This window comes from Manis pentadactyla, chromosome 5 (assembly GCF_030020395.1).
Source record: "Manis pentadactyla isolate mManPen7 chromosome 5, mManPen7.hap1, whole genome shotgun sequence".
Classification (NCBI taxonomy): Eukaryota; Metazoa; Chordata; class Mammalia; order Pholidota; family Manidae; genus Manis; species Manis pentadactyla.
In genome coordinates, this window is record NC_080023.1 from 147,117,529 (window position 1) to 147,144,718 (window position 27,190).

A 27,190-nucleotide genomic window follows, 5' to 3' on the forward strand; every position below is an offset into this window, starting at 1 on the left:
ATCCCATCACACCAAGTGCTGTTTCCCATGATCCAGTACTTAAATCCTTCCTCCCCAGAACGAAGCCGCTAATTTAGTGGAGCAAGGATGTTTTATTCCGACATTTGATGTGGAACAAAGTTAGCAGTGCAGAAGTTCGTATATGCTAACAGATGTGTCGTGGGCAGGGTCCGAGGGCTGTAACCACGTAGTCTCATTCCTTCGCCCCGCACAAGCCTGCACAGACATCCGATCCCTTCCGGGGCTCTCTCACGCCGCCGCACTGGACAGAGGTGTTTGAGACCCTCCCCCGACCAGTGGCTTGAGAGAAGGAAGGAGGCGCGGTAGATCCAACCTGGCAGTCCCAGGAGGGGACCCGCCGCGGCGCCGCTCGGTCCAGTCCGCAGTCCGCAGACCCCGGGCGCTTGCTGCTCTCTGGCGGCCGGAGCCGGGAGCCCGGGGACCTAGGAGTCGCGCCTTCTACGCTCCGCGCGCCCAAGGGCACCAGCGAGTGACCGAAAGGCGGGGAAAGGGCGGGAGGCAGAGGGACACAGCAGAGAAGAAAGGAGGAAGGGGCTCGGGAGGGGTACGGGAGAGAGCGCCGAGCTGACCGCGAGGGTAGACGGCGAGCGTGGGCACCCGCGGCGAGGCGGGGGTGGCTGCCGCGGGGCCGGAGCCGGCGCCAGCGCCGCGGCCTCTCCGGACCCCAGATCGTCCGCTCGTCCGGCGAGCACAAGCACAGCCGCTTCTGCCGGCGTGCGCGGCGCCCCCTCCCTCGGCGCGGGCCGCCCCCTCCTCCTTCGAACGCTGCCCCTCCTCCGTCCCGCCCCCGCGCCCAGTAGAGAGCGCCGCAGAGGCTGTGCCTGCACAGCCCGGCCCGAGCCGCCGCTTTGCCCGCTCGCCTGGGCACGCTCAGAGAGCGCGCATCGCCGGCGCCGGCTCTCCGGTCCCACTCCGCGGCGGGCCGGCTCGGCTCCGCTCGCCAGCAGCCGCGCTCCGCGTCACAGGAACTTGGGCAGGACCCCGACGGGACCGGCACGCGGGGCTGCATCCGGAGCCCCGCGGCTATGCCTGGTGCCCCCCTCCCTGCCAGTCGCTCGTCCTGCGCCCGAGCCCGGGCCCCGACGGCCACGCGTTGAGATGACTTTCCGAGATCTCCTGAGCGTCAGTTTCGAGAGACCCCGCCCGGAGAGCAGCGCCGGGGGCTCCAGCGCGGGCGGCGGCGGGGGCGGCGCGGGCGGCTCGGCCGCCTCGGAGGGCCCGGCGGTGGGCAGCGTGCCGGGGTCCGCGGGCGGCGGCGGCGGCGGCGTGGTGGGCGCGGGCGGCGGCGAGGACAACCGGACCTCCTCCGGGGAGCCTGGGGGCGCGGGCGCGGGTGGCGAGGTGAACGGCACGGCGGCCGTCGGGGGGCTGGTGGTGAGCGTGCAGGGCGTGGGCGTTGGCGTCTTCCTGGCCGCCTTCATCCTCACCGCGGTGGCGGGCAACCTGCTCGTCATCCTCTCTGTGGCCTGCAATCGCCACCTGCAGACGGTCACCAACTATTTCATTGTGAACCTCGCCGTGGCTGACCTGCTGCTGAGCGCCACCGTGCTGCCCTTCTCGGCCACCATGGAAGTTCTGGGCTTCTGGGCCTTCGGCAGGGCCTTCTGCGACGTGTGGGCCGCCGTGGACGTGCTGTGCTGCACGGCCTCCATCCTCAGCCTCTGCACCATCTCGGTGGACCGGTACGTGGGCGTGCGCCACTCGCTCAAGTACCCCGCCATCATGACCGAGCGCAAGGCAGCTGCCATCCTGGCTCTGCTCTGGGCCGTAGCCCTCGTGGTGTCCGTGGGGCCGCTGCTGGGCTGGAAGGAGCCAGTGCCCCCTGACGAGCGCTTCTGCGGCATCACGGAGGAGGTGGGCTACGCCGTCTTTTCCTCCGTTTGCTCCTTCTACCTGCCCATGGCTGTCATCATTGTCATGTATTGCCGCGTGTACGTGGTGGCACGAAGCACCACACGCAGCCTCGAGGCAGGAGTTAAGCGAGAGCGAGGCAAGGCCTCCGAGGTGGTGCTGCGCATTCACTGTCGCGGCGCCAGCACCGGCCCAGACGGGGCGCACGGCACGCGCAGTGCCAAGGGCCACACCTTACGCAGTTCCCTGTCCGTGCGGCTACTCAAGTTCTCCCGTGAGAAGAAGGCGGCCAAGACGCTGGCCATCGTCGTGGGTGTCTTTGTGCTCTGCTGGTTCCCGTTTTTCTTCGTCCTGCCTCTCGGTGAGTAACCCCTCTGCCACCAGCCCCTCCCTTCCCCCGTGAGTTTGTGGCGGTGCCTTCCTAGCACACAGACTTGGATGGCTCTCCCAGGTGAAGGGTGACTCTCCACCTGAACATGGGAGATTGGCTAAGTAACTCCCAGGTCTCAGGCGGGTGCATGCTGCTTTGTGGAGGACCAACGAAGATCATTTTAGGCCTGCAGGGTTTGACAGGCTTCTAACTTTTATGTTCTTTCCCCTCTTCTTGCCTTTACAAGCCTGGCTTGTAAACCCCTCTAAATATAAAAGGTCTGTGGAAGTCTGTGCAAGCATCTGCTCATAGTAGATGGTCAGCAGTGTAGGGTGGTCATCTATATGTCTCATGCCCTACCCCAGCCCAGATATAAATGCCACCCCTCGAGAGGTGGGTGCACAAAGTGGGCCTATGGATTCATTCATGGGCGGCAAGCGCTGGCCAGTCAACATATACGTAGCAGGCACCAGAAACCACCTACCTTCTCCCTCAGTCATTCAGTTTGGAAGCTGGCCCCACTGAGAGACCCTCCCCAGCTGGTATCTGACTGCCCTGGGCTCTCACTTCTGAAATCTCCTCTTGGAGGTGGAGGGCTGTGTGAGGGTGAGAAGGAAAGGGACAGAGGCAAATGATCAAGTGGAAAGTTAATATTGTTCATCGTCATTTCTTAAATTTACTGAACCCTTTAGCTCTTCAGGAGAATTTGCCTATTTCTTTCACAAGCATCCCTGCAGAACCGAGAGGTGGGCAGCTGTTCTCAGGGGCTACCTCCCACCCCTTCAGCCCCTTCTGGGAGCTGGGTCAACACAGGGAGGGGAAGGGGAGCATCACCTCTGGGGCCGCATTTTCCCTGAGTCACTTTGCTCACGGCTGCGAGCTCAGCTGGCCCAAGCCCGGCCTCCGCTGCCTTTCCCAGGCCTCACTCCTTCCACACTCTGCGGCTGAGTCAGGAAAGGGACAATGGCCTCCCTCCTGCTCCCCTGCAGGTCCTCTCCACACAGCAGCCAGAGTGAACTTTATACATAATAAATTAGTGTCGCTTTCTCCTAAAGCCCTCAATGCTTTCACACTGCCCTGAGAACAAAATCCAAACTCTCCACCGTGGCCTGTAAGAGGTGACCTTCAGATTTATTATTGTCCAAATCAAAACAAGACATTATGAATATTTTCTCTGGGGCCATAGGCACAGACCAGGGCAGTGTGGGCAGACCTGGATGTGTGGGTCCCCTCCTGTGACAGGGCCTGAGTGATGGGCCACCTCCCCTCTGGCCCCTGGGCTTTGTGGCCCTGCCTCTTGCTCATTGCATGCTTGGTTCCTACAATCCTCCTCCGGTTCCTCCCCCATGCCCAGTTCATACTCTTGCACTTGCTCTCCCCTCTGTCTGGCCTGCCCATCCCAACCCCCTCCTAGCTAACTCCCATTCTTTAGGTCTGGGTTTACATGTCTCTTCTTCAGAGAGGCCTTCCTGGATGCATCAGTCTCAGGGTGTTCTCTATATTTTCTCCCTTGGGGCTCAAGGCTTTCTTCCTTTACTAGCTTCTCAGCTGTGATCCCATCTGTGTGTTCCTTCCCCCACTAGCCAGAAGCTCTGCAAGGGCAAGACTGTGTTGTCACCAAATCCATAGCACCCAGCATGGTACCTTGCATGTGAGGAGCAATACAGCCCAGCAGCAGGGACCGCAGGCACTGGGTGAACCCTTCAGCCTGGGTTCAAATCCCAGCTCTGCCCCCTTTCTAGCTGTGTAACCTCCAGCCAGTCCCTGAGCCTCTCTGTGCCTGTTTCCTTATCTATAAAATAGGGATGGTGGTGATGGTAATAATGCCCACTGTGGGGGTGTTGGGAGACTTCAGTGAGTTTGTGTGTGTGAATATTACTATGGCACATAGTGAGTGCAATGTAAGCTATTGCTTTTGTAGCAGGTGCTGAATACAAGGTAAGGAATAACTAAATTACTGACTTGAAAGTCATCCAATCAGAGGCTGCTGTTGGGGGAGGAGGTGGAACAGACACCAAGCCTCATAGCTGGGGAGGGTAGTAAACAGGTAGGCAGGAGAAAGTCAGCATGCCCCTGCTTTAGAAACCCACCCACCCAGGATATGGAACCTCTTCTCCCAGCTGCTATGCCCCACCAACCAACCCCTGCTCTGGCCTTGCCCAGCTGTGCCCTGTCCCAGGTGCCCTCTTCCCCCTCACTGTCCCCCACCCTTGGTATCAAGGTATGTAGAGAATGCCACCTCCCTTTATGGTCTTTTAGCTTCTTTTAAAGTTTTTAGTTACAACAGAGAACAGTGGTTGCCATAGGGGTGGAGGGCCAGGGGACTGGTGAAATAGGTGAAGGGGATAAAGAGGTACAAAATCCCAATTATAAAATAAATTAGTCATGGGGATGAAAGCACAGCATAGTCAACAATATTGTAATATCTTTGTACAGAGACAGATGGTAACTACCTTATCACAGTGAGCATTTAATAATGTATATAACTGTCAAATCCCTACATTGTACACCTGAAATCAATATAATATTGTATATCAACTATATTTCAATTAACATTTTAATTACAGCATAATGCATAGACAAGGAGAAGATAATACAAGTGCTCATGTACCCATAATCACCCATACTGAACAGATGTTAACATTTTGCCATATGTGCTCCAGATCCCTTCCTCTCTCTGTTCAGAGAACTAGAGCGCAGCCACAAGTAAGCATCCACTCCTGTCCCTTTCCTTCACCCTTCTTTTGCTCTCTCCCTGTCCAGAGGTAAATCTGGAGGTTATCTCTCTCGTTCACATGTTCATACTCTTATTACAAACATCTATATCCATATAACACATAGTATTGTCTTGGATGTGTTTAAGGTTTATAGAAAGACACCATGGGCTATCATTCTTCAGTTTGCTTTTTGCACCCAAGGTATGTCACTGAGATTTCTCCAGGCTGGTTCATGTTAATAGCAGAACGGTGTTCCACTTGAGAACATCCTGTGGTGTGTTGATGCAGTCCTCTGCTGAGTGTTAGGTTTCTCTAATTTGTCACTGTTAACAATCAACGCTGCAAAAAGCTACTGTTTTTTGAGGTCCTAATAAAATGCCCTCCTCTTCCAAGAAGTCATCCCTAAATTTCCATGACCTTTGCCCCTTGCTGGCACACTGCTCTTTCTCAATCCCTCCATCTCTGCTTCTCCTCACACCTGGTGGGGGCCCCACAGTGTCCTTTCTCCTCCTGCCTACTGCTCTGTGCTGTGCCCAGCCTTCCGAGCCCTGGAACAGAGCCCAGGACTGCTAGTGGAGCTGAATTGAGTGGAACCTGACAATAATGAGCAAAAAGGACAGAGCCAAGCAGGGAAACAGACTATTCCGATCTGCCATGATCTGGCTCCCCACACACACAAAGCTGATGGAAGTGGTAGCCCCAGCTATGGCAGTGACACAGCCAGTGCGTATCCCCAACAGCCCAGGGGGCATTGGGAGGCTTAGGAAAGGGACCCAGGGCCTCAGAGGGACATTGGCACAGCAGACCATGGACTGCCACCTGAAATGCTGTGGGTTAGGCCAGAGCAGTGGCAGAGAGAGACACAGATGGGGGTGTCCTGAAATTTAGGGCTCTGGGGAGCCCAAGTGTCAGACACTTAAAATCCTGAAGAGCCTGGAGAGGGATCTCCCACTGACCTGTCCCTCTGAAGGGCAATTGCAGGGTGTGTGGCAGGTAGGCAGAGGCTGAGCTCAGTGAACGTTGAGATCACACATCCAACCCTGTGATTTGGGGCAGCAAGGCCAGAGACGACAGCACCCACTCCACCAGGGCACCCAGGGAGCTGCATGTGCACATGAGAAGCATCACCTGCCACATGAGAGGTTGCCCACCTGCCTGGCGTTCTGCACTGATGCCCAGCTGAGTGAGCTGTCTGCTCCATGCAAATAACCACACAAGCTGGTTGGCCCAGGATAGTCCTGCCTCTGCCTGTTGACAGGCATGATTACTATAGTATTGCTCCCCTTTCATTCTCAAAGGTGTTCCAGTCTGGATGACAGAGCACGTGGTCACCAATCCTCGGGGCCTTTGGAGGAGGGGCTCTTGGCAGCTGGTACCTTGGCAGGAGGGCCCTGTGACAGATAGTACCCCCTGCCCTCACACCAGCGAGCTGGTGCAGAACTGGTTGCCTTGGGAAATCACAGGGCATTGTGTACAGGTCCCTCCTTACAGGAATCTTTTAGCCCGATGTCCAGAGGAGCCCAAACTTATAGAGTGCATATGGGGAATGGCAGCAGGTAGAACCTGCTGCCTGCAGACTTCCAAGGAGGACCCCCAGGAAAGGGGGCATGGCGCAGTTGGAAATGCACCTGATTAAAGCCTCTGCCCTGGGGCACTTAGAGCAAGACTACCCTCTCCTGCAGAGGTCTGAGCCAGCCTTTTGGAATAGAAATTCAAGCCCCTCTCTGTGGGAGCAGAGGGACTGGGGAAACTCTGTCCTGGGCAGGCATCCACCTGCAGAGGTGTTCTGCCCTCTCCCACACACTCCTTGATCTCTCATGGTCCAGCTCCTCGCTGCCTCTAGCACTGGCCTGCCAGCAAGTGCTCCAAGCCATGCCCAGAGGTGGACCTGTCCACTGGGACCTACACCATACACACTCACCCCTGTGATAGCCCCACTCCCTGTCATTCTTAGTGACCCCAGCTCCCTCTCTTAGGCAGATCACCAAGCCTCACTGGCCTCTGAGTCAGTCTCCATCACGCAAAGCAATCTCAGAGGCTGAGTCCACGGGCCTCTCCCCAAATGCACCTCAAGGTGTACCAGCCATCCAGAGGCGCTGATATTGGAAGTCCAGGACAATGCAGCCCCTGGGAATCACACCTGGACCTCGCTCCCATACTGTCAGTCTAGACCTGTGCTATTGCTGCCTCCTGGACCACCCCCAGGTTTAGTTAAGTACTTCTTCATGCTCCCCAAACACTGCATGTGCTTCTATCACAGTGCACTGTAACTGTCAGTATTTTTACACATACCATAAAGCGTGAGGGCAGAGGAAACTGTCTGTATGTAGGCATGGAGGAGTGGAGGTGTTTGTGGGGCGCCCTGTGGTGTGGATGAGCTGGAATGTAGAGCCTATGAGGAGAGGGGTCACAAGACGAGGTGAGATGCCATGAGCAGGAGAATAGATAAATAAATAATGGTGTTTTCATTGCCTGGACTACATCCTGCCATGAAAAATAATAAACTTGATGCCTGTGGCAGCCTGAATGAATTTCACAGACACAATGCTGGACAAAATAAGCCAGATCTAAAAGCAGCTATATGATTGTGTATATATGAAATTCAAAAACAGGCAAAACTAATCAGGGATGATACAAACCAAGATAGTGGTTACCTTTGTGTGACAGTGCTTGCCTGTGTGAAATTGACTGGAAAAGTGCACCAAGAAACCTTCTGAAGGGCTGACAATGTTTCATATCTTCATTTGGGTAACGGTCACACTGGTGTATGCATATATAATGTCATCAAGCCATGCTCTTAAGATGTAGGCACTTTATAAACCAGACTTTCAGTATCTTATGCCTTAATTACAAAGAGAGAGAGAGAGTGAGAGGAGGCAGGAGAGAGAGGGGCTTGAGTCATGCTGAGGAATTGGTGTCCAGACTGGGAAGCAGCCAGCTGTGGACGCTAGATTCCACATACGCATCTGAGAGCACTGGCCAAGAGAACCATCACCATGGCCCTCTGAGGTCTGCCCAGGTCTCCCTGGGGTCACTAGGAATGACAGGGGGTGGGGCTGTCTGTGGGTATTTGCCATCAGGCCAAGGCCAGAAGCAGTGGGGAGCTGGTGCCATGAGAATGAAACCAGATTGTTGTCCCATGGAGTAGCCCACAGTCTGGAGTTCGCATCCCATAGTGCCATTTAATGTGTCCCTCTGTTTCATGTATGTCCTATAAACTGGCTCAATCTGATTCAGGTTCAGTGTTTTGGGCAAGAATTCTTCTCTCTTGGGATGTTATGATTGATCAGGGATTCAGGTGTGGTCAGCCTGATCCACCCATTATAAAGTGTCCCTTCAGCCTTTCATCGGCTGGTTTTAGCAGCCATTGATCATGCCCTGGATCCATATATCATGGGGCTGGAAGTGGTGATAACCAAATCTTCTCATTACTTCTACATTTATTTGCTGGAGTCGAAAAAATTCACTACTAGCTATTTGGTTACTTGAAGTGGAGTCTAAGGAGGAAAAACAGCACAGCTGTGCAATGCGCCCCTTTAGCGGGAGAGTCAGTGCCCTAGCATTCTTTTCCAAAGGTGACCAATGAGGTTTTTTTAGTATGACACTGATTTTTAAATTTGCCATGTTAACAGACATCACTGTTTTGGGGTTGGCCAATGGGCACCCTTGCAAGTTGATTCCTGAGATCTTTGGCATAACCTAGAGATTCTTGAGCACTTCCTTACTTACTTTCTGATCGGATAAGATATTTCAGACTTGTACTTTCTTTTGCCCTGGACCTGGAAGCCACCATTTCTCTAAAGAGCCCTGGTCTCTTTTAGTAGAAAATGATATTTTAAAGACCACAGTCTGACCTTTTAGCTATTCACTGATACTGAGTTGGTCAATGATTCAGTGGACAGAGGTAGAAAATAGATTGTTTTGGTAAAAGAAAAATATACATCACTGATGGGAGTGGACTTCTGTCTTTGGCCACAGAACCCTCCTCCTCTCAGGGTCTTGTCCTCTGCCCAAGTCTTGCTAATATGTTTGGACCTAATATCTGATGAACTCTTGATCACTCTGCCTGACTCATTAAAGACCTGGGTATTGGGGTCACATGCTTCCTCCCCCACTCTCATCCCTAACTCTGGTCATCAGTCTGACTCCACTGAACTGAGGCAGACCCATAATGACACCTAGGCCTAGAGACTACCATGACTGCCCGCTCCTCCCTTCCTCCCAGGGCCACACCCCAGCCTGAGTGCCCACCTTGGTCTACCTCCCCACAAATCTGCAGTTAATCTCTGCCACCTGAGCCCATCTGCACTTTGGGTCCCGTTGCACCTGCTCACTGAGCCAGCCTTAAGCAGACCTTCACCTCCCTGCCCCTCACCTAGTCCTCTGGTCAACTGGGCCTCCCTTCCCTGGCCTGCTAGTCCCATATGACACTTCACCCTCTCTTGCCATCTTTAACTCCCTCACGTCTCCTACCTCTGTGAGCCCCAAACCCTGAATCAGGCCATTCCTCCCTGTGGTTTGCAGTGGTGTGCTAGTGAATGTTAAACAATGGGCTCTGGAGTCAGGGCTAATTTGTAGCGTCTGCCCACCTCCATGGTGTAAATATCCCCACTGTGGTCAATTTCAAGCTACCAAAGAGATATCAACTGGCTTGCAAAATTCCTGAAAATGTAACGACCAGCTCTCGTGAGCCAGTGCAAACCAGTGTCCAGCTGTGCACTTTTCACAGTCAAGCCTCCTCAGGCGAGGAGGACTGAGGGTGTCCTCAGAGGTTTCTCAGGTTCTGGTCATCTCTGAGTCACCCTCACGCCTTTCCTTCCTGAGGATCATACTCTGTCAGTTGCTGCCTGGCCTTGCCTGTCTTCCCCCTCTCTGCTGCCCACCACAGCACGCAGATGTGTCCACAGCTACTCTTGAAAATGACTCTCTTGGCCGTGGGACCACTTCGTCCTCAACCCCTCCCCCGCTTCTTACTGTAATCTTGCCTCCTTCTCACCTAATTACAAGAATATCCCTAGCTCCTTCCTTCTTTTAAAACTATCCTGATATTAATCTTAATCTTAAATGTCACAGGTGGGATTGGAATGTACATGCCCTGGTTCCAGAGTCCTTGTTACCTCCTGCCTGGGTCAGAGCTCAGGCTGGGGCCAGAGAGAAGGGCCAGTCGGCAGCTGTGTTTAAAGCTTTAAATCTCACCAAACCCATCAGCCCCTGCACACATCCTCCAGGCTCATTCCATGCTCCCTTACACCCGCATCCTGGCCGTGGTGGGGTCCTGAGCATTGACAGGAGACACAACTACTTCCTCCCACGGAGTCCAGAGCCCTTGAGCCCACCCCTCAAGGGAAAGTCTCAGAGGTCCTGGGCTACCCCAGCCGCGTGTGAGCCGTGCTCCACTATGCTTCATGAGCAATATGCCCACCAAAAGGGTCTCCTGCAAATGTGAGAGGGTTTACCAGCCTGCACACTGGGGATGGTGACCCAGGAGAACAGGGTCCTGGGCCCCTGAGAGCTGGCATTGGGGCCTGGTAGGTATTGCCAGGCAGCTCCATGCTGGGACAGGGTGAACATTGCCTGGGACCTTCTCTCGTGGGCATGAGTGCTGATCTGCTCAGACCATGAGCCATCTGCCAGTGTGGCCCCGGAGCGGAGAGGCCCATGCTCAGACCAGGGCCACTTGGCAGGGACTTCAGCCTCTGGTGCTAGAGCTTGTGGCCACTGTAGAGCCACAGATCAGCAACTAAGTGAGCTAAGAAGTGACAAAGAAGAGCAGAGAGAAGGCAAAAAGAGAGAGGGGGGGAAGGGGAGGAAGGAGTTGAAGGGAAATGGGGTAGGAGTCGGACAGGTCTATGACACACCTCCCTGCCTTGGGCCCCACCAGGCAGCCTCTGTGACTCTAGGAGCTGCCCCCGCTCCCATCCCCACAGCTGCAGTAGAGTGCACAGGGCCAGACCAGTAGTTCTCTGCCAGCCCCACGGGGCTCAAGGATCCTGAGGCAAACGTGGGGCACAGAAGAATTTCTGACTTGTTCCTGGTCCATCTTGAGCCAGAGGACCTGCCAGCTAACCATGGAAACTGGCAAAGTGATTTGGCGTGGCACAGCAGGCCCCACAGCACCCTCAGATTGCCCCTCCATGTCCTAACAATCCATCTGAGACCTGGACCCCATCCAGACCACCTCTTCCTGACAGCCTTCCGTGATTGTTTCCACTTTAAAATAGCCTTATCTCTTGCCACTCTCCCTTCCCCTTCTCTGCCCCAGGGATGCTAACTTCTTGCTTGTCCTCCAATCTTTCAGGTACCCTGCTGCCTCGGGGCCTCTGCACATGTCCTTTCCTTTGTCTGGAATTCTCTCTCCTTAGATGCTTGGCTCACTCCCCCACAGGGTCTTCAGGTGCCAGTTCAAGTGCGCCTTATTAGAGAGGCTTGTCTGTCCCTTTAGAATATAGCAAAAAGATGCTGGCTGGTGGCAGAAGTCCCGGCCTCTCTTGAAGAAGGAGCTGTGGAGCTCCAGAGTCAGAGCCACTGAGTGAGCAGCTGAGAGAACTGGGGGAGAGAAGGGAGTCTAGGGCTGGGAAGCCCTTATCTCCTAGCTGTACTGGTGAGAAGAGACCTGAACAGGTAGGAGAACGTGGTGTTTTTGACCCGCTTCTATCCCACTGGCCAGAGAGAAGGGCTGCCTGTGGGTGGAACGTCACTATGGCAGAGGGGTGGGGGTGGGGAGGCCAGGGTGCAGCCTGATATTTCGTGGTTGGCTGCAAGTTATGAACACGGCTGGCTGTGAATTCTGACGTGCTGCCAAGAACAAGTTCCCTTCTGGTGATGCCAAAAGGGTGCTGTTAATCACACAGTCCGCCCCTTGGCTTCAGAGCTTTTACTCCTCGGCGAGCCTTGGCCAGATTGGTCCCCTTCAGCCTTAAGCAGTGTCTCCTGGGCCTGGGCACTGCTGCTCCTAAGGAGGGGGCTGGCCTGTGATAACCTCATGGGCTGCCAGCTTCCCCAAGAGTGTGGGCGCCATGCTGGCCCAGCCAACATGCCAGAGAGTGCGCTCACCTGCTGACACAGGAGAGGCCCTGCCTTTTCTAACACTGGACGTCTGGCCCCCCCTCTGGACATTAGCTTGGACTCCTGACATGCTCACTCCAGCAGAGGGACTGGGGAAGGCAGGTGGGGCAAGCTCAGGGGAGACTCACACGAGAGAACAAGCAGAGAAGAGTGGCAAGAGCCATGCTTGCAGTCACCTCCTCCCTGTGTCCTTCCCTCCTCGCCTCACAGGCGGCTAAATGCATATGCTCCAGCCCCTGCTCTGGGTCAGGCACTTGCATTAGAGGCCGGAATGAAAAGAACAATTAATGCCATCCCTGCCTTCAAGAGACCTAGAGCTCAGGAAACAGAGCAGTAACAAATGTTATGAAAATGCAGGCTTGCATAAAGGGCACCTAACCCAGGCTTGGTCAGGGAGGACACCTGACCCGAGGCTGGAGGGGTGGGTGGAGGCAAACAGAAGGCACCTTCCAGCATGAGGAGCCCTTGTGGGAAGACCTGCTTGTGGCTTCATGTGGCCGAATTTGCCGGGTCCGAAAAAGACGTGAATAAAACATAAGAAAGTTCAGGCTTATTTCTTGGAGCCACTGAAAGCCATTAACAGTTTTCAGAGGAGAAGGGGAGAAAACAGTTTTTTAGAAAAAGCCTCCAGCAGCTGTGTGCATAGCGAGACCAGGAGACCATTTGGGACTATCACAGCTAAGTAAACGAAAAGAGATGCCAGGCCAAGCAATGACTTCCAGAACAAGGTGAAGGGAGGGACCCCACTAGAGAGAAAATGGGATGCACTGGACATGTAGGGTAGAGCAGAGGGACTCATCCAGCAAACTGGGCAAGCGTTGAGCACCTGCTGTGAGTTTGCTATGTGCATGCTGTCCGGCGATGGCAGTGCAGCACCCTGCAGACAGGTGCCAGCTCTGTCCCAGGGACTTCTGCAGGGACGGAGATGCAACTCAAACAGTACGGGAGGAGGTGATGAGTGCAGGGAGAGGAATAGAGCCAGGTCTGGGGGATGGGGAGCATGGGGGCTGCAGGGCATGGCAATCTTAAATGGGAAGTCATGGAAAACTGGCAGATGGGAGGGCATGAGCCATGTGGCTCTCTGAGGGAAGAAGATTCTGGGGAGATGCAAGTGCAAAGGCCCGAGGCAGAAGTGTGTCTGGCATGTCCAAGAAGCAACAGGAGGGCTACCTCCACCAGAACTGGGGGTAGTAGGAGGATAGGAGGCCAGAGGGGATGGTGGGGCAGGGAAAGGGCATGTTGAGCTGTGTGGGTCACGGGCTTTTACCATGAGGGGAAAAGGCAGCTCCTGGAGGGTTTTGAGCCTGAGGGACATGATCTGTTTATATTTCTAAAGACTCATTCTAGCTGCCAGGTTGAGGACAGATTGAAGGGTGCAAGGGTGCTAGCAAGAGACAGTGGGGGGGCTGCCGAACCCCTCCAGGGGAGAACTGATGATGTCTTGCACAGGGTGGGAGGGTGGGGGGAGGAGGGCAGTAGTTGAGTTCTAACCTCATCTCCTTCATCTCTTACCTTCAATCCTTCCATTCTTCCTGCTGCAAACATGCCAGGGCCACCTCAGAGCCTTTGCACTTGCTATTCCCTCTGCCTGGAATGCTTTTCACCCAAATGCCCATATGCCTCAATCCTCTTTACTCAAATGTCACATTCTCAGCAGGCTTTCCCTGGCCACCTTATCCAGAATTTACACCACCACCCTAGACACACACACACTCACACTCTCTCTCTCACACACACTCATCCCTCTCATCTTCCTTCCTTGCTTTATTATTTTTCCTTAGCATCTTTTATTATTTGATACACTTGCATTTTCCTTGTTTATCCTATATACTGCCAATCTTGCTCAGTGAAATGTAAGCTTCATGGTGGCAGAATATTTTTGAGATGCTAGTAGACATCCAAGTGGACATGCCTGGGAGGCAGATGGATCTGCGTCTAGAATTTGGGAGAGCAGTCTGAGCCAGAGGTAGAATTGTGGGTGTCATCAACCTACAGTCAGTATTTTAAACCATAAGCCTGGATATAATTGTCAGGAGAATGCAAGAAAAGAGAGGACAAGACTCTTCTTAGAAAGGCAACCTTACATTTAGCAATGGGGACAGGAGGAAGAAGCTGCAAAGGAAATTGACACAGTAGAAAATTCAAGAGAGTGGTGTCCTGGAAGCCACAGATGAGGTGAGAGCTGTGTCCACAGGTTGAGGGCCTGGGTGGGGGGCGGCTGCAGGCCAAGCAGTGGAGTGCAAAGCAGGTGTGGAAGAGAAGGCAGCAGATATGGAGAGGGTGGAGAGAAAGAAGTCGTAGCCAGAGAACCAGCAGAGAGGGCACAGCTGTGACAGAGGCACGCTCATAGGGGACTACTGAGATGTGGAGAGCTCCACAACACAGGAAGGGACCCTAACTTTGGGTGGGAGAAGAGACTCCTTGGTTAACCAGGGAGGTAGAGCGGTGAGCAAGGTTTGAGCAAGTGCCTAACTTCTTTGCCTTCCATTTTCTCTGTGAAACAGGAACTGAGATCAGCTGCCCTGGATAAGGTGAAGGGGTGGGCAGGCTCAAGGCTTGTAGAGAGGAGTAAAGGCTCCAAGGGACTGGTACAGGTGCTGGGGAGAGCAGGCTGAGGGGCACCGCAAGACTGCTGGAAACCCAGGGCCCAGAGTTGAGGTCAGAGACCCCTAGTGTGCTCAGGGAGTGGGTGACTCCCTCCAGAGTTGGGATCCAGCTGGATAAGTGCCATCCAATCCCAGAAGAATGTGGACATGCAAGAATGGAGAAGAATGAGGCAAGAATGAGTGGGAGCCTCAGCTCAGCAGACATGGTAGAAGTCCAAGGGGCTGGCAGAAAGTCAAAGTACAGAGAAGAAAGCAAGAGGACAGGAAGTAGCAGTCAGCAGTGGAAGCGGGTTTTAGGTGAAGAAATGAAATGCTTAGGCTTATGTTTCAAAAGGATCCCCTCCGCTTCAGTGTGGACCAGGGGCAGGGGGCAGAGCAGGGACCCCCTGAGAAGGGCACTTACTGCAGGCAGGTGATGATGGGAGCTGGGAGCCAGGGATAATGGGAGAGGGGTGCAAAGTAAGGGGATTATGGAACCAATAGGCATAGGTGATGGATGGGATGCAGGGTATGATAGAAAGAGAGGGGTCAGAATGTGTTATGCACCCACAATGTGCTAAACATGGTCTTAAGGAGATAGACTGGAAACCCATAGTTACCTGCACTGTCTTAGTACCTAGAAGTGAGCCAGTTCAAAGCAGGCTTCTGCACAGGTTGGCTGAGCATAAACTAGAACATTGTTTACAACAGTAAGGCCCCAGCCATACTGTAATATGCCATGCCTCCCACCAATCTGAATAAAAGCCATGCCGATAACAATGCCCTTTGCTGGCTTGGGGCTCACAGCTGAAAGCATAGTCCACTGATTTGTCATCCCGGGCTAAATATAAGAGAATGGTGGCCTGAGTCAGAAAGTTATTTTCAGCACCCTGTCTTACTTTGCAGTCAGTCCTTGAGGGATGCTGGTCAGAGGGCCACCTTCCTGGAAGCTGAGGTCAACCCTGGTGGCCCTCACATTCCAGGGGCGACCACCCAACTCTTCTCCTAGGAGAAATCACCTCCTTAACACCCCCTGACTGATACCCAGCCTCCCCCAGACCACCAGGTCTCAGCTTCTGTTTCTGGCTACTCTCTAGAGCTGAGAATTGGGTCCGCTCCCAGGGCTGAGGTCTCCTCTTTCAAAAGCCAGAGAAAGAGGGAGAGGGGGAGTGAATAGACACCAGACTTTATTAAGTGATTGCTATGTCCTGTGTCCAGAAATTTATGAGTCTTCACAAAATCCCTTCCAGAGAAATATTGTTGTATTTCTCAGAAAAGGAATATAAGACTGGGATGGCCAAATAACTTGCTCAGGGATGCATGACCACAGTTTGAAAGACCGGTGACCCTCCTCTTCCACCACAGTGTCTCTGAGCACCAGGAATTCTCTATGTGGCAGGAGGGAGGTGCTATGAAAGAGCCCCCAGGTCAGAGAGGATTAGATGGTGCCTCTGCCCCATCAGTGGGGACACTGCTCTTCTTTCTTTTGGGGGAAGCGGGAGAGAGAGCAGGCCCCATGATTTGTCAGATACCTACCCCTGGCCTGCTCAGCCTCTGGGGCACCTGCAGATTCTGCCCAGGATAGGACCCTCCTGCCCTCTACCCTCTGTCCCTGTTGCTGGGGAGGATGAGTGAGGAGGAGAGAGTGGTTTCTGCTTCCTGGATCACACCTTTGCATTTTGTCAAGTGCCTTTTGGAGATAAGATTCTTTGAGGTCAGTAGTGGGGATACCAGGGGAGAGGATCTTCTAGGCACAGCTCAGACCCCAGTACCCCCATCCCCTCCTACCTGGCACTCTGCTCCCTCAAAGCCATTGCAGAGGCCTTCCCTGATCACTTCCAATGGACAGCCCCATTGACCTGTGTTCTGGCAGCCATGGGCATTGCGTTTAATGAGACCTCATTCTAGGCCCTCTCTCTCTCCTGCTTAAAATACCCATGGCTCCCAACTACCCACAAAATAAAAGCTGGAATTCCCAGCATTTAAGGCCCTTCACCAGCTGTCCCACATGCAGTTTTCTGAACATATCCCACAGAATATTCCCAGGTCCCAAATTTATCATTCTCCTGTCCCCCAGCCCCTTCCACTTCTAACACCCACTGCCTCTCCTCATCCTACCTGGCTCCTGTCCATCCTCTGAGACCCCTGGAAGCTCCCCGCCCCACATGCTGAGCACTACCATCACTCCACCTGCATTCTCATGATATTTTATGCACATTGCTACCGAGAGAGCAGGGCCATGTTTGATGTGAACCCAACACAGGGCCTGGCATGGGGCAAGTCTTGGCCAACATTTAATTTAAGGGTTCTTACCTTTTTTGTGCTAGACTACTCAGGCATCTGGTGAAGCCTTTGAGCTCTTCTGAGAGTCATGCTTTCAAATGCATAAAATACAAAGGATTGCAAGTGAAACCAATTTCATTGAAAACCTTGTAAAAATTTTCTTAAGTGAAATACGTGATTTAGTAACAAATGATTCTAGGTTAGGACATTGAATAACAAGATCTAGCTGTGCGTTCTAATGACTGTCATTTCCAAGTAGTGAGGAGCTTAGACAATATTTTTAAACATCTGCAACAGCTGAATGTGATAGCAAAGTATCTTGGGGAATTGCTAACATTAGGTTAAACCACTTGAAACTGCCAATATTGCACCAGTTTTGAGCTATAAAAACGGCTATTTCATGTGGTTGTGTCTCATCTACCTCGGTTTATTGCCTACACTCATCGAGGGAAATGCTCAATTTCAGAGAGACATGAGTGAAACTGAAGATTATTTTTCCTCATCCACAAGCTCAAGCTCATTCTTCAAGTTCTTTTAGGGATCTCTTGGGGAGAGAGACCTTGAGAGCCCTGGTTGGTGGCTCATCCAGGTCCGGGGAGGGTGGGGAAGGCAGCCCCTTTTCGCCAGGGGCTACCTGCGCGTCCCTCTCCCCGAGCATCTGACCAGCGTGGCTCTCTGCTCCCTGCAGGCTCCCTGTTCCCGCAGCTGAAGCCCTCCGAGAGCGTTTTCAAGGTTATCTTCTGGCTGGGCTACTTCAACAGCTGCGTGAACCCGCTCATCTACCCGTGCTCCAGCCGCGAGTTCAAGCGCGCCTTCCTCCGCCTCCTACGCTGCCAGTGCCGCCGGCGCCGGCGTCGGCGCCCCCTCTGGCGCGTCTACGGCCACCACTGGCGGGCCTCGCCCGGCGGCCTGCGCCCCGACTGCGCCTCCGGCCGGGACGCTGCGCCCCCCGGGGCCCCGCTGGCCCTCACCGCGCCCTCGGCCCCAGGCTTCCCCGGCACGCCCGAGGGGCAGGGTCCAGTCGCCGGCCGTCGAAAGCCTCCCTGCGCCTTCCGCGAGTGGAGGCTGCTCTGGCCGTTGCGGAGACCCACCACCCAGCTGCGTGCCAAGGTCTCCAGCCTGTCGCATAAGATCCGCGCCGGGAGCGCGCAGCGCGCAGAGGCCTCGTACAGCCTACGCGCCGAGGTGGAAGCGGTGTCCCTAGGCGTCCCGCACGAAGTGGCGGAGGGCGCCACCTGCCAGGCCTACGAATTGGCCGACTATGGCAACCTCCGGGAGACTGATATTTAAGGACCCCTGCGCAGGGCTGTGGAGTGTGCTGGGAAGGGGCGTGGGAGGGAGGCCGGCTTTGTCCAGGAGGCCAGGTGGATCTGGAGCCCAGACACTGATGGAGCGGCTGCTCTGTGGTGTCCCTGAGAAACTATGACGGGAGTAGAGCCCTTGAAGGGTGAAAAGTTGTGGGCTCCCTCCTGGACAAAGGCCCGGAGCGCCTTTCAAAGGGAGGGGCTGCGGGCTCCATGGGGCCATTTGCTCCCAGTCCCTGCGTAAGAAACACTGCCCCATCCATGTCCTGATTCCTGGGCAGACAGCCCCAAGTATGGCCAGGCAGGCCTGCCCTCCTCTTGGGGAGAAAAGGGCACAGAGGCCCTACCCGGCTGCCCCCAGTGCCTCCCCTAGGGAAAAAGTCAGTGGGTCCGGGGCTTCTCAATGGACACCATTTCTCCTTACTGCCGCCTGAAGGAATGGGTGGACCTGCCACTGCCACCCACAGCTTTGGCAGCAGATTGGATAACCATCCTAGAAGCCTGTTGTATTTGCGGTGGGCCCACTCTCCCTACCCAGGTTCCTCCATGCACACCCCCTCGCCTGGCCCAGTCCCCTGTTCTGTGCCCCCAGGGGCCTTACTGTTTACACTCTGTACATAGCTCCTCATGCCTGTGCCCATGACTTCTGGCTGGGATCCGGAGCCTTCAAATGGGGAGAGCTTTGTTTGTCATTTTGAGACATATTTATTGGTAAGAGTACTTCTATTTTGTCCAACTGTGTAAACTGTCCCTCTTTAGCTTATAACCCATAAAGAACCTTTTTTTTTTTTCTAAAATCCTTCAAGTACTAAAGGCCCACAACAGGACAGATTGGTTCTGCGCTCACCTTCCTGGTTTCAACTCAACTGTCTCTCTAACTGATGGCTGCTGTCCTTTAGGACTTTAAGCATGACTAAAGGACGCAAGGGTTTTATGGGCTTTTAAGTTCCACATTATTAGTCTTAGGAATCAAACAGTAATCAGAAGCACACATTTTTGCTTTTTCAGTCCCTGTAATGTATCTGTGATGCTCTGAGGGCCTCAGTGAGGGAGGTGACCATCAGTTAAATGGGTGAAACATGACATGAAGAAATACCGAGCCCAAGAAGACAGGTGTACATGGTGAAGGAAGGGACACCTACCTGGGAACCATGCTCGTTAGCTTTGAGTAAAATATTCAGCACATGTCACATTCCCAAGACATGGCGCATGGTTCAGTCTTCAGCTGGATGTCAATCACTTACATCCAGCCAGCACAGGAGTGATGACTGTGGCCCAGCAGACCCTTGGAAGGAGAGCTGGTTAGACAATATCCTGGGGTGTCTGGAGTAGGATATTCTGAAACTGGAAGAGCCAGCTACTGGGGTCAATGTGGACCAGTATTTGGAGTCAAAAGTTTCCATCCTGTCCTGGGGAGGTAGTCTGCATGAAAGGTCACAATTTCAGACCTGTTCACCCCAATTTTAAAAGGTAAAAAGGCAGTCAAAATTGGGGTTCAGGAGAAGACTTTTCACACTGAGGGTCCACAGCAGGTCCTGGACTTTTGGGCCTGGCATCCCATCTGTGGCATAGGAAGGGCAGTTGAAGACAGGTGCTTGGAGCATGTTGCACATCCCAAAGAGGGTCCTACTTTGCCACACATCAGCCATCCTAAAAACTGGGGACACTGGAGGACAGCCCTTGCCATCTTCTCACAGAGCTAGAGACCATCTCTGTCAAATGTGGCCAGCATGGGACAGCCCCCAGCATCAGAGGGTCACACACTGGGCTCCTGGACAGGGATTCAACAGCAGTGGAGGGTCTCTGAGCAGGATGGATGTGGCCTGCCATGTTTCAGGGCAATTGGTCCCGCAGGAGGTCAACAGTGGGGGCAAGGGAGCAGGGTGTGGAGGGAGCCTTCATCAGGAGGACTTTAGGAGTCCTTCCCTGCTCTGGATAACCCAGCAGGCATGGAAGCAAGCCTCAGCTCCTGTCTTCTGGGCACAGGGTTCCTCTGCACACGGCTGTCTCCTCTTGTACTGCCACACCAAGTACGAAGCCTTCAGGAGATGGGAAAGGGCAGCCGAGCCCTCAAAGAGGCTGTGCTACAGCCGGGACATCCAGGAGTATGGTTCTAGTCATCCATAAAGCACTGAGCTACTGACCTTGGCCTCAGGATGTGCCAAAGGGTCACAGAGTGGCCAAGAGGAAGGGAGGGAATAGCAACAGCCCTCTGGAGGAGGGAGCCTCTTGCAAATGGTTTGGGGCCATCTGCAAGAAGTGCAGTCACTGCACTATTTCCTGAGTCCTCAGCTGCCTCAGCCCCAAGCCTGGCCCACACATCTGATTAAAGAGACCTTTATATGCACCTGAAGCGCATATTTAAAAATGGAGCTGTTGTCTGCAGAGGCCCCTGTGCAATGTCAAGGTAACAGGGAGAGAGAAAGACTCAGCACCCATCAAAATGAGAGTAGGACTTTGTCTGCACAGTCCTCAAGGGATGGGGTGTGGCCTGTGGGAGTTTGTGAATAGGAAAAGAGATGGTCCTATAAGATGTGCCAGAGACAGAGCAAGCCTCCAAGGACACTGGCATTTGCCCAAGCCTCCCTGCCCCCCACCTTAGAAAGCCTCTTTCCTGCTTCCCACCCAAGGCCCCAGCCCAGTCTGTCTGCCCTCCCTCTTGAGCTGGGCTCTGGCCACCCATCTTGCCTTGCTTCCCACACTCTTTCAGGGACCTCTGTCCCCACTATCCCCCAGGGCTGCTTTTGCAAGTCACCTGGGACCTTTCATTTCCCCCATCTCCTCCCCTGTCTCTGCTGCACTCCCTCCTGGTGGCCACCCCTGCGTGCTGGAAATGTTCCTCTCCCTGCCCAAGCCACGCCCCTGGGATCTCTGCTGCTCCCCTGACCACACTTTCTCTGCCTCCTGCGCAGGCGCCTCTCTCTGCCCTTAAACGTCCCCCAGTGTTCTCATTTTCTTTTTCTCAACTGTCCACACCATCTCATCCTTTCCAAATCATTGCACTGACCACTTGTACAAAACTGGCTTGCAGGGGTCTGTCTCTCATTCCAGCCACGTGCCTTCACCCTCCCTGTGGATGACCCCCAGCCCACCTGCCTCCTGCAAAGCTGTCACCTCCACGCCATGTGGGCGTGACAAGGCCACGGGTGCTGAGGCTGCAGGCTCCCAGAGGCCCTGCCCCTGCCCACCCTCTTCCCTCTCCATCATCTTCCCAAGGTCTCTTTCCCAGATGCCCTGCTCAGAACTAAGCCCTGAGCATCCCCCAGCCCCCTAGGAAGCTTGCTTGCTCCAAGGCCATCCTGGCTTAGAGTCCACTGTTGAGCCCATACCTGCATCCATCACAGTGAAGTGGACTCTCTGTCCCCAGAGCTGCTCAAAGCCAGTGTGAGTGTTTATTAAATCCTGGATTGATGGAGTTGGCCCACCAACCCTTCCTGGGACACTGTCCCGTTGCTCACCTGGTGACTGGCTCGACATCACATCTTTGCGAAGCCCCCACCCCCACTGGTCCCACCAGTCCTCACGGGACTAGAACCTGTATTGTCCCCCACCCATAGAGGCAGCGGTGCCCTGAACACGTGCTCCATGGACCCTCCAGCCCACCCACCCCTCCCACTTGGAGCCCCACTCCCTAAAGACTTTTCCCCTGACCCCCTACCACAAACCATAGTCCCTCTTGCTCCAGGCGCTGACAGGTCCTGGGGAAAGGTTTGGGACCTCAGTCACCCTCTCCTCAGTGACCTGTCATAGCTCTGACTCCCCAGTGCCCCCCTGACCCTGTTTCTATTCCCATCCTGTTACACCCCCAGGGGGTTTCATGTTCACCGTCTACTTGGAAAGAATCTCCTTTTTTTCTCCATCTTGTGGCTCCAGTGAAGCACAAAACCAGATGCTTGTAAAGGCTAAACCGGTCCTGCAGCCTCTGCTCGGAATAGCTCTCTGGAGAGTCCGGGGGACCCAGGTGGTGGGGCCTTTGGGAAGGGGGCCGGGCTGGGCTGGCATTTCTTCCCTCCCACCCAGCCCTTGGCAGGAGTAGGGCAACAAAGAGAATGCTGAACAGGTCCCTGGCCCACATTCTCAAAACTGCTCTGGGGGAAAATGAAGCAAGAATTACAGGGTGCATTTGGAATCAAGAAAAAATCCCAGGAACTGTGGCCATGACGGTCGAGCTTTCAGAGCCAGGAGCCAGAGGGAGGGATGCACTGCAGGCAGCTGCTCGGACCTCACCGGTGACATCTGTGGGTGTACCTTCCAGGGACTTGCCATCCATGTGGCCCCCCCCAATGCTGCTTGCATCTGCCTCTTTTTGTCCTGCCAGAAACCAAAGAAGGAATCCTGGTTCCCATTGCTGGGAGAGACCCAGATTGGTCCCATTCATCTTTTGAGCCATGTCACAGAGGTCATTGGTCACTGGTGAGCCTATGGATTGGTTAGTTTGGGGACAAGTCTGAACAGGTGGACAAGCAGATGGGCATGGCATGGATCATGTGATATAAAACACAGCTGTCTGGGTACCTATGCCTGTGGGTGGAGTAATTCTCCTAGAAGGGGAAGGGGCAATTCAGATAATGACAGACATCTCGAGCACGCTGGATGGGTTAAGAACGCAGCTGCAAGTAATAAGGAAGCTGATCAATAGCTGCCTAACCAGGGCACAGTAATTTTTCACATCATAAGTTGCAAGGTAGATGGTTGCTGGCATTGTCTGTCACAGGCCCAATCTATCTTCCCTTCCTATATTTTTGTTTGTTGACTTTTGCCCTCTTGGTTGCCTCATCATGATCAATGGCTCCATAATTCACATTCTTATTCAAGGCAGAGACAAAAGACGAAAGGTCTGGGCTGTAGCATGTGCCTCCTTTTACTGAGCTAATGAAAGCTTGTGCAGAACCACCTCTCCTCCGCACGCCTTCCCTTAGGGACCAGGACCACCTTGCAAGGGAGACTGGTAAAATACAAAACAGGATGGAGTGATTGACTGGGAGCAGAGGACTGCAGAGTGGGCTGCATCCAGCCCTCCACCTTTTTGTACAGCCCACGAACTCAGATTGGGGTAGGGGGGAGTCAAAAGAAAAATTTTAACAGAATTCATGATGGAAAAATTTTAAGAAAGCTCCTTCTTGGTTTGCACTGCCTAAGTTTACTAGCTTGCCCTTTACAGAAAGTTTGCTGACCCTTGCTTTAGGGCAATGTGGTTCATTGGGCACATTGGGCACATTGCTGACCTGAACAAAATCAGGATGCTGGCAGCCTGAAGGAGCAGAGAATGGATATGGGGCAGGTAGCTCGCAGTGTCTGCTACCTATGCCAAGCAACACATTTCAAGCCTGCATCCAGTTATCTAACCTGCAACCGCATAAGGTAAGGGTTTCTTTCCCCTCTCCAGGAACCTGACACAAAAAGGTTTTCTAGAAGCCCTAGACATCTTTGTAGACTGACCAAATGTGCAGCATTTTGAAAGAGACCTATGAAAAGGAAAAGGAGACGCCAGAAAATATCTGGGTGGCTGTGTCCCGAAAGGCTCCATGGGGTATTTTGCTCAACGAACTTGCCCCCAGCCAAGGTGCTAGTCCTCAGTATTAACAGGTCAAGAAAATGAGACTAGTCAGTGCTCCAGTTCCTGTCTCAGATATGCTGACACAGCTTAACACACTAGGATGTAAATTTCATAAGCCCAAAGCCAATGTGCTAATTTTTAGTGGGAAATACAGCTTAACTATTATGCAAACCAATGTCCTCAGGATGACAAATGATAGGAAGCCAAACTGTGGTCTGAAAGCCCATTAGTGAGTTCAGAGGCAGAGCCAGGAAGTAAATAGGAGTTTATTTAGTGCACAAGGCATGGGGCCTGGTTCCTAGTTCAGAGCTTTACCTCACTGTACGTCCTGCCTCTGTTTCCATGGCACATCCTTCTCCACCCTCCCATCTACATGACTCAGCCTTCGTCCTACCCTGTGCCTTTAAGTTCACTTTACTTGTCTCTAATCCCATCCATCCTGGGTCCATTTCAGAGTGGAACCCTCAGAAGAACCATAGTGTCCAAGCCATTTAGGACACTTCTTATGGTCTCCCTAGTGGGCAAGCCTACCAGTGTCAGATGCCTGGTCTCCTGCAGATTAGGCAAGCAGTTGGCGTTCCTCCAACTCAGGTGTGAACTGCACCTGCCCAAGTGGATTGTCTTCTGACACCTTTCAACCACCCAGAACCCTCCAGCCAATAACAAATGGCCAGGTGATGGTCACTGAACAATGCAGGCTTTGATAATATTCACTGAGCACCTACTATCTGCCCAGTAGGTGGGGATACTTCCATGTACAAGAGAAAAAAAGCTCCACCTCCATGGTTCTCATTTTGGGACAGGAATGATAGGTAATCAACAACATAAACAAAATATAAGTAGACGGTGATAAGCAAAAAAAAAAAAGTAGAGAAAGAGAATAGGAAGTATTGGGGATGGGGAGATTGTACTTTTAGACAGAGTATCCAGGGAAGTTCTTCGGTAGAAGGTAATGTGTGAAGATTGTAAGGGAGTAAATTGTATAGATCTCTGGGGAAAAGCATTCCAGGCAGAGGGAACAGCAGGTGCAAAACACCTGCCTTAGGAAAGGACCTGGTGTGTTCAAAGATTAGCTAATGCATACTCCAGGGAACTGAATCCTTTGGCCCATTCCTGCCAGGCTTCTTTGCTGGGCCTGAGTCACCTGTGTGCCCTGGGTGGCTTCCAGTCAATGGGTCCATTGCTCACTGTATAACTTGTGCCTAGAAATACCCTTCTTGGGCTGGGTGACTCCCCCAAAGAGAGGTGTATCAGTCAGCTGTTGCCATGATAATGCTGCAAAACAAGCCACCCTTAAGTTCCCAGCTTATAAGAGCAAGCATCTGTTTATTTTGCTTATGTGTCTGTCTGCAGGTCCTAGATTTGCTGACAGTTTCCATGGGCTCAGATCTTTTCCCCTCTTCTCCATATTCTCCTTGAAAAATCAGCTATCAGTGGAATGTTCCTCTCATAACAAATGGGAAGTACAAAACTGTGAAAATATGTTTAAAGCTTCTGCTCATATCATATCATGCCTGTTTGCATTCCAGTTGGCCAAAATAATTTCAGCTGGCGAGGCTCAAGGTCAATGGGGCAAGAAAATATACTCTGCTTCCAGAAGGAAAGTGACTGAATATTTGCTGAATAATCTTCTAATCTGTCACAGGGAGCTGGGTTGGGACTTCAACTTATGAATTTGGGGAGAACACAACTCAGTTCATAATAACCTCTTTAGTGGGAGGAGATGCAAGGCCACGTGGCAAAGCACGTGGTCACAGGAAGGAGCAAAGAGCTGAGGTCACTTTTGCCATCACCTACCACAAATGGCAGCACCAATCTGGCTCCTGCCCTGAGCTAGAACAAGCACGGGTCCCGACTGGACCACCCACTCCTACGGCCTGGAACAAGGACCCCACCTCACCAAGCCCTAGGTTTCCTCCTCTGTCACTGGGGCCCAGCTCACACTCTTTTGTGAGAATCAAGTAAGATCCTGTTGTATATGTGCTATGAAGTTTAGAAAGAGCTACAGGGAGAGACTGGTTTTCTAACCTAAATAGGGACATCACTCAGGCATAAAGGCAAGAGGCAAATATTTCCAAACCTGGTCAATGTAACTACAATGAAAAAGAACACATTGGAAAGAAAAAGGGGATATAAATAAAGTCACAAGAGAGAATACCATGAACAATTTTAGACCAGTAAGTATTTAAACCAACATCAGAAGGTCAATTTTCTAAGAAAGTACAAACTGCCAAATTTGCATCTTCCCCGCAAAACTGGAAAATCTTAACAGAACGCTAATCATAAAAGAAATTAAAACAATAGTCAGAGATCCCCTTCCAAGAAAAAGAGCAGTAAGTCCAGCCAGCTTTACAAGTAAATTCTTCAAATCTTGGGGAAACAGATACTTAACCGTTTATACATACTTTCTCTATATATAGTAAAAAGATGTAAATCTACCCAAATTATTTTAAAAGCCCAAGGGCAGGGAGTGGGAAAAGCCCTAGAAATCCAATAGAAAAAAAAATCTTGGGTAACTTGTAGATTCAAAAGCCTAAATAAATATTTGAACATCCAGCAATATATTAAAATAATAATATATCATGACCAGTATGGTGGATGGTATTATCATCAAAACATTTGCTTTGTCAAAGTGCCCCAACCTGCTGGGCACTTTTCTGCAGGAGAATTAAATGTCTATTCACTGATATCAAGCACAGCAATGACTTGCTTCGACCAGTGGAATGTGATTAGAAGAAACATATGCCATTTCTGCGCAGAAACATTAAGATGTTCCAGTGTATCTCTCTTTTGCAACTACCATGAGATGCTCCACCAGCGAGGGTCCTAGAATTAAGAAGACATGAAATCAATCTTCAGTGTTCATGTGACATGAGCAAGAAATCAACTTCTCTTGTCACTTGCCAAGATTGGGGGATTGACTGTTACCAGAACAGAATGTAGCCTAAGCTGACTGTCCTAATACAAGGAAAACATTAGAAATGTTATCAATGTAATTAACACATTAACAGATAAAAGAAGAAATACCCAGTGATAATCTCAATAGATGCAGAAAAGCATTTTGATAAAATTCCATATTCATTTGTAATAAAATGTTTACAAATTAGATACAGAAGGGAATTTCTTTATCCTGTTAAAAGGTATCCACCAGAAACCTAGGGCAAATAGTATGCTTATTAGGAACTTTAGAAGCATTCCAATTAAAGTCAGGAACAAGGCTATGGTCTCCATGTCACTCATTTAGTCAACAGTGTATTTTATGCAGTAACTATATTTAATGCAGTAAGAAAGAGGGAAAAAAATGACTGGTATATTGACAGTAAAGAAATATGACTATCAGACTTTGCAGGATCATCTAACGAGTAATATTGTGATAACCTGCCAAAATGAAAAATAAGCATAGATCTGAACTCCTGCCTCATACCACAAGTCCACTA

At 52.3% G+C, this 27,190-nt stretch overlaps 1 protein-coding gene across 1 annotated transcript; it reads left to right on the top strand.

The window, feature by feature from the left end:
- The first annotated feature begins 1,119 nt into the window (after positions 1-1,119).
- On the top strand, positions 1,120-27,190 carry ADRA1D (adrenoceptor alpha 1D). The gene is made up of 2 exons (XM_036885121.2): positions 1,120-2,233; positions 17,581-27,190. The coding sequence occupies exons 1-2, from the start codon at positions 1,120-1,122 to the stop codon at positions 18,180-18,182; spliced, it is 1,716 nt and encodes a 571-aa protein (XP_036741016.2). The 3' UTR covers positions 18,183-27,190.